This window comes from Monoraphidium neglectum, assembly GCF_000611645.1.
Source record: "Monoraphidium neglectum strain SAG 48.87 unplaced genomic scaffold scaffold03157, whole genome shotgun sequence".
Classification (NCBI taxonomy): Eukaryota; Viridiplantae; Chlorophyta; class Chlorophyceae; order Sphaeropleales; family Selenastraceae; genus Monoraphidium; species Monoraphidium neglectum.
The window spans coordinates 297-7,065 of NW_014010471.1; the positions used below are offsets into that span (position 1 = coordinate 297).

A 6,769-nucleotide genomic window follows, 5' to 3' on the forward strand; every position below is an offset into this window, starting at 1 on the left:
CTGGTGGATGGGCCAGGGCAGCGTCATGTGGCGAAAGAGCTCTGATGCGGGGATCACGCCCGGGTGGCACGCCACGGCCGCCAGCGGAAGCCCGGCCTCGCGCCAGCGCCGGTGGAGCTCCCTTTGGGGGGCGGCGGGGCGCCGCGGGTGGGGAGGGCGGGGTGGGAGGGCGCGGGCGGCGTCGATGTCGAGCGGTGGTTTGGTCCAACGGGCGTCCAGAGGAATCAAATAGGCCAGAGCTAAAGGTGGGAAGGGTTCCTGCTATCCCGCGAAACCCATGGGCGCGAGCAGGGGCAGGGCCGCGCAACGGCGGCGCGCGTGCGCGCAGCCTGCCCTCGGCTGACGCCCCAGCTTGTGATGCCCTGCTGGAGCGTGGCCAATCACAAGGCCGAGTCAGGGTCACCCCTCGCCCTCCCCCAACACACACATACACATGCTCGAATGCACATATGCACACAGGCACTAACCCGCACAAACACACGTGCACACATGTACGCAAGCACACACTCACCCCCGCACACACACACACGCATGCACATGCACATACACACATGCACACACACACACACAAACTCACTGCCCACCTGGCAAACAGCACGTTGCAGAGCTTGCTCTGCCCGTACGCGCCCCATGGGCTGTACCCCTCCTTGGAGTCGATTGTCTCCTCAGACCGCACCCCCTCAGGCATGTAGGGCCCGAAGTGCGCCGAGCTGGCCAGCACGACCACGCGGCCTGGCTCGCCACTGGACCTGGCGGTGGCCTCCAGGACGCCCTGCAGGCGGTGCACCAGCGCGAAGTGGCCCAGGCTGCGGGGGTTCCGGGGGAGGACGGGGGCCAGCAAGGAAGGTGTGGGAGTTGGGATGATGGTGATTTAGTGCTGGGTCTCGGCATTGTCAGGGCAGCTTGAGCACACAGGGGGGGTCACAGGCACTGATGGCTGGGGGAGGAGGGCGCGGCGCCGGCGCCACTGCTGCGGGATGGGACAAGGAAGGGCTTTCCATGCACAATGGGCCCCAGGACACGGGCGCGACCACCGCCCCAGCCCGCCAGCTGCGTTGCGCCGTGGGGCGCGGCGCCGAGAATTCTGTCGCCGCCACCCCCCTGGCTCATGTGTCTCATGCGTCACCCCCGCCCCGTGGCTCACTGGTTTGTCCCGAACTGCGTCTCGTGGCCGTCCTTAGTCAGCCCGTAAGGGCACGCCATGACCCCCGCGTTGAGCATCAGCACGTGCAGCGGCTTGCCGCCCGCGACGTACTGCTCGGCCGCCGCCTTGACGGATTCCAGGCTGGACAGGTCAAGCTGCAGGGTGCTGACGGTGGCGGATGGGTGCTGCGCCTTGATCTTGCCGGCGGCGGCGGCGGCTTTTGCGGGGTCGCGGGCGGCGATGATGACCTCGGCGCCGCGGGACGCGAGGACGCGCGCCGACTCCAGGCCGAGGCCTTTTCGAGGGGGGAGTGTTTTAGGGAGGAGCGGGCGGGAGAAGGGTGCCAAAGGTTGAGCAGTTGCGCACGCATGGGCTGCGCATGTGCGCGGCTGCTGTTGCATGGGCTGGCGGTTTGCTTGGGGCTTGTGCGCATGCGGTTTGGCGTGACAATGCATGGGCGCCGGGCGCGCCATGCGTGGGCACCGCTGGGCGTATGGCATCAGGCCCCAGGAGTGCATGGCGAGCGGCCATGGCCTCTGCCGACGACCCTGCAATCCTCCCTGGTGCAGACGCAATCCACCTATCTAACCTGTAGAAGCGCCTGTGATCAGTATGGTCTTCCCCTTGCCGTCCCAGCCCCGCGCGACCTGATCCGCTGTGGACGACGCGCCGAAGCCGCTGGGGCCGGCGCTGCCTAGAATGTACCCGGGCAGGCCCGTCATCGGCGACGACGCCGTGCCGCCTTTTACCGAGAACATGGTGTCTATGCGATGGCTTCCAAGTTTGTGATAGACACTGGCTCCTCCTCCGCAGCTCGATCACGCACTTGAGTGGTGAGCGCGCGTCTAAGCAAGTATGGTATGCTCGGAGGCGAGAGCGAGCGCGTTCAAATGCACATGAATATAGAAATTCAAGGCATTAAGCACGTGTGTTTTGGATGCGTGCAGTTGCTCACTTGCACTGACGCCCCTCCTGAGCAACGCACGCAGCTGCCTCGCGCATTCAGCTCCACAACTGCCGCTGTGTGCCCGGCCAACAGAAGCCGCTGCTGCTGCGCGTGTAACAGCTTTGAAGGCAGCTTGAGAGGCAGTGCACGCCCACCCCCGGCATGCAAGCGCACGCCGAGTTGATAGCCTGACTTGTCGTGCTGAGCCAGGGCTGAACTCCCGTCGCATTGTGCGGGGCGCGTTGACCAATGCCCCCACGAATGCACCCCCATCCCATCACCACCTTCCCCATTCCACACTTTCACGCGTCCCATCATTGCACAACATGTAGAGCTCAGCCTGGTCACCCCGAAGCTGCTGAAGAGGGTTTTCAAACTCCCGCCCCCCTACTTCCTCGCTGCGCCGCCCCTGCCGCCCTTTTTCCCGCCATCCCCTGCGTCCGGCGCCGCCGCAAACGGCAGGCCCCACACAACCAGCCCCGCCTCGCGCACCGCCTGCACCTCGTGCTGGCCGAGCCCCTGCAGTGCTGCCGCAGCAGCCGCGCCCAGGGTCTTGCCCTCGGATGCCAAGCCCCTGAGCAGCCCCGCCGCCAGCTGCGCGTTCGCCCACGTAGTCGTTGCCACCGGCGTCAGCGCGGCGCAGCGGACGCCGCGCAGCAGCAGCAGCATCGCCACGCGCGTCGGGCCCTCGAGCGCGCGCCGCGCGCGCGGCTTGCGGTTGTCCAGGCGCAGCTGCCGCACGGCCGCTTCGGCGTTGCTGGCGCGGTCGAAGATGAGGGCGGCGGTGCAGCCCGACAGGTCCAGGCCGCAGAGTACCTGCGGGAGAGGGCAGAGCACTGAAGTTTGACACCACATTGAATAAATTCAAACGTTGGTGGGCGCTGAGTACTGAACGAGGTCCCAGGCCTCGTTCGGAACACGCTGGAAGTGTGTGCAAGTGCCTAGCCCAGCCCTTTGCAGGGCCCAACCATGCGCCTGTTTGCGGGGCGGGCGCAAGGGGCGGGGCGCAGCACCGGTCTGGCAGGCGCGGCGGCATGAACAGCCATTTGTTGCTGCTGCTGTCGCTGTCCGTCTGGACGCAGCTGCGGCAGCACACGCCCTGTGGCTGCGGCAGCAGTAGGCGCAGCACTGCAACTGCCACCAAGTCTGCTGCGGATCCCCCTGCTAATCTACATCGCTAGACCGCCTGCTGACACCCGGCGTGTGATACTGCCACGCCCAACTGGCACACACCTCTGGCGACATGTAGGCGAGGAAGCGCCCCACCCCCATGAAGAGTAGCGCCGACGCCCCCGCGGCCGCCGCTGCATACTCGCAGTCAGCAGGCACCACGGCGCCGGCCCCGGCACCGCCGAGCGGCGGCGTGCCCACGAGGCCCGCCTGCCACTGGGCGCCGTAAGCTGGGAGCAGCTTCTCCCGAAGCAAGGGCAGCAGGGGGACGACGTAATCGCCTGCGTGAGGGTGTTGAGATGATTGATGGGGCCTTGTCTGTTTAATACTCGGGTCATGATAGAACACAAACTGGGGCTCATAATAATTTTGATGACCCATCAGACATCCAAACACCCACAAGGCCTCCCTACACACGCATGCACACATGCACTCACGCGCACATGAACACACACACCTGTTGCTCGCGCACACGTGTGCCTCCAAACTCCGCACATCACAAGGCAGGGGAGCAGCACCCCCTCCTTCATCAAACCAACCGCCACCAGAGTCTGCGCACCTGAATGCTGTTGACCAGCGTCGCTCTCTTCATGGAGGGGGTCCACGATGTACGTCAGCCGCACAGCATTCACCACCGCAGGCTGCGCCGCCACGCCAGCCGCCACCGCCGCGCCCTCAGCCGGAGCCGCCGCCGCTGCTGCCGCCGACGCCACCGTCGCTGCGCCCTTCGCTGAGCCCGCAGCCGGCGCAGCGGCAGCCGCCGCCGCCCCGCCGGGCGGCGCCAGCAGGTGGCGCGCGAGTGCGGCCGAGAAGCACCGGCCGACGCTGCCGCAAGAGCCACGCACGGCCGGCAGGGCCTCCCAAGGCAGGGGGGACAGCTCAGGGTCTATTAGCAGCAGCAATGAATGGCTGCTGCCGCCGCCCTCGCCCGCTGCCGGCGCTGCGGGCGCTCTGCCGCTACCCGAGGCAGAGGGCGGCGTGGTAGGGGCTGGCGGCTGCTGCTGCTGCTGCTGCTGCTGCTGCTGCTGCTGCTGCTGCTGCTGCTGCTGCGACGTCAGCGGCAGCGGGAGGGCGGCGATCAGCAGGTGGGCCAGGGGTTTAAGCAGCGCCTCAAAACGCTGCACCAAGGCTCGCCACTCTGTGTTGAACTCCTCCCCAAGCAGCGGCGCCTCGGGGACGCAGCCGGGCTGCTGCTGCTGCTGCTGCGCCGCCGCTGCGGCAGCAGCAGCAGCAGCCTTGCCGCCGTGGACGGCCATCGATTGACGGGTCCCAGTCGGCGACGCCGCCAGCCTCTGCGGCTGCGCGCCCCTGCCAGCGGCCGCTACGGCCGTAGTTGACGCAGCCGCCGCCGCTGCCTTGGCCGCCGCGGCTGCGGCGGCGGCGGCGCGCTCCTGCGCCTGTGTCGCGCCCTCCACTAGCGCCCGCCCAAGCCGACGCTTGTAATTTCGGAAATCGGAAACCAGATCTGATAGCTCATCAGCCGACAGCCGCATGCTGGCCACAACCGGCTCAGCTGTCGCGGCCACCTCCACCCCTTCGCCTGCCGGTGCAGCGGCGCCCTTGTTGCCCTGCCCCGCGCCCAGCCCCTGCGCCGGCCTGCCGCCGCTCCCTGCGCCGGCCGCCTGGGCGGCGCCGGGCGGCGCGGCGGGCGCCGCCGGCTGCGCCGCAGGCAGGTTTGCCGCAACGAGAAACAGCTCCCCGGCGGTTTCGTCGTGGTGAAGGATCAGCACGCGCGTCGAGGGCGGCAGCGCCGACAGAGTTGGCGCCAGCAACGGGAGCGGCCCGAGCTGCAGCCGCGCGCGCGTGACGCCCGCGGCGGCCGCGGCCGCGTCGGCCTGTTATTGGAAGCAAACCGACGTGAGGGAGGTCTGGCGCAGCCGACAGAATGAGTCGCAGGGCTGTTGCAAATAATTGCAGCTGTGAGGTCGCCAGCAGACACGTACAGCCGCCCACGTTTGACCAACAAGCACCACTGCATTGACCCCCCACGCCACACCGGGGTGGACCAGTTGCGCGCAACCACGCACCCCCATGCCGAGCGGGACGGAAGCAGAGGCCGAACGTTAGTGCAGCAACAGCAGCGCACCTGCTGCACAAAGCCCGCCGCCCCACACCCCGCCGGGACGCCGTCAAGCCGCGGGCCGCCCGTCTCGGCCGCGGCGTGCCGCCGCCACGCCAGCACCTCCGGGTGCCCCGACGGCCCCGCGGCCTCGATGAACGTCTCCCTCATTGCCGCCGCCGCCGCCGCGCTCTGCGCCACCGACAGCCACTCGGCCACGCCGGCGGCCGCGCCGCGCCGCGCCGCTGAGCGCGCGAGCGCGAGCGCGGCGCGGCGCGCGGTGGCCATGTCGCCGGCGGCGGCGGCGGCGGCGAGCGCTGATTCAAAGTAACAGACCGCCTGGTGCCCGTAGAATCCCTCGGGCCCGGCCGTTCCATTCGACGCCTCTGTGTCTTCTTTTTCTCGCGGCGCCTGGTCACCACAAGACGAGACCCGGCACGCAGACGCGTCCGCAGCCGAGCCAACCTGGCTCAACGCAGCCGCGGCGGGCCCGTCAGGCGGGCTCGCGGCGGCGGCGCCGCCAGGCGCGCCGTCCGCCGCCGCGGCGGCGGCCCGCGCCTCTAACGCCTTCATCTCGAGCGCCTCCCCCGCCGCAGCCAGCGCGGCGGCACGCACGCGCGCGCCCGCCGCGCCCACGCCTGCACCCGCCGCGGCGCCCGATGCGTGCAGAAGCGCCCGGTCCTCCCACAGCAGCGCCCCACGGCCGCCGCCGTCCGCGGCACCGGCGCCATCGAATCCGCGCTGCTGCGCCGCCTCATCGGCACACACATCTAGATAATCAATCAGCACCTTGGGGGGTGGCCCCAGCCCGGGGACCATGGGCAGCGGCGGCCGGGCTGCCACGCGGTCAGATGCTGCATGGGCGGCCGCCTGCCTTGCCAGGCGGAGCTCGACCTCCGCGAGGCGCCCCCGGGTGGCCGCCAGCAGGCGGAGGGCCGGGGAGCCGCACGCGGCGGCGCCCGCGGCGCCCGTGGGCGCCGGCGGGCGGGAGGGGTGGGTGGCGGCGTGGGGGACGCTCGCCTCGGACTCCGCGGCCTGGGGGAGACGAGTTGGGGTGATGTGTGTCAGGGTGTTCAGGGTGCGATGCAGCAACACACGCGCGCACACACACATGCGTGCGTGCACGCCCGGCTCCTGGGCACACAACGAAGTTCCGCACCCCCCCCCTCCCGCACTCTTTGGTTCAATCCTCAATGCATCACACGGGCGAGCCAGGCTGCCACCGCCCACCTGCAGGACCTTCCAAACCTCAAGAAGAGCCGGCCTCTGGTCATCCATTGCCGCGAGCCCAGGCTGCAGCAGCATCACCTCGGCAACCAGCAGTAGCGAAGCCACACGCGCCGGCGCAGCACGTCCCCCGCATGTGGCCAGAGCCGACGCCGCCCCGCGCGCGAGCTCCAGCGCCCGCGCGCGCGCCCGGGCGGCGGCCTCCGGCGCCGCCACCCGCGCG

The 6,769-nt window shown here is 69.5% G+C and overlaps 2 protein-coding genes across 2 annotated transcripts; both read right to left on the reverse strand.

The window, feature by feature from the left end:
- Positions 1–239: 239 nt before the first annotated feature.
- MNEG_12271 (hypothetical protein) lies at positions 240–1,902 on the reverse strand (the record flags this gene model as incomplete). Its single annotated transcript, XM_014039256.1, has 4 exons — positions 240–258; positions 585–806; positions 1,145–1,425; positions 1,792–1,902. The coding sequence occupies 4 exons, from the start codon at positions 1,900–1,902 to the stop codon at positions 240–242; spliced, it is 633 nt and encodes a 210-aa protein (XP_013894710.1).
- Positions 1,903–2,477: 575 nt separating this feature from the next.
- On the reverse strand, positions 2,478–6,597 carry MNEG_12272 (flagellar associated protein; the record flags this gene model as incomplete). Its single annotated transcript, XM_014039257.1, has 5 exons — positions 2,478–2,906; positions 3,324–3,541; positions 3,820–5,095; positions 5,347–6,354; positions 6,550–6,597. The coding sequence occupies 5 exons, from the start codon at positions 6,595–6,597 to the stop codon at positions 2,478–2,480; spliced, it is 2,979 nt and encodes a 992-aa protein (XP_013894711.1).
- Positions 6,598–6,769: the final 172 nt, after the last annotated feature.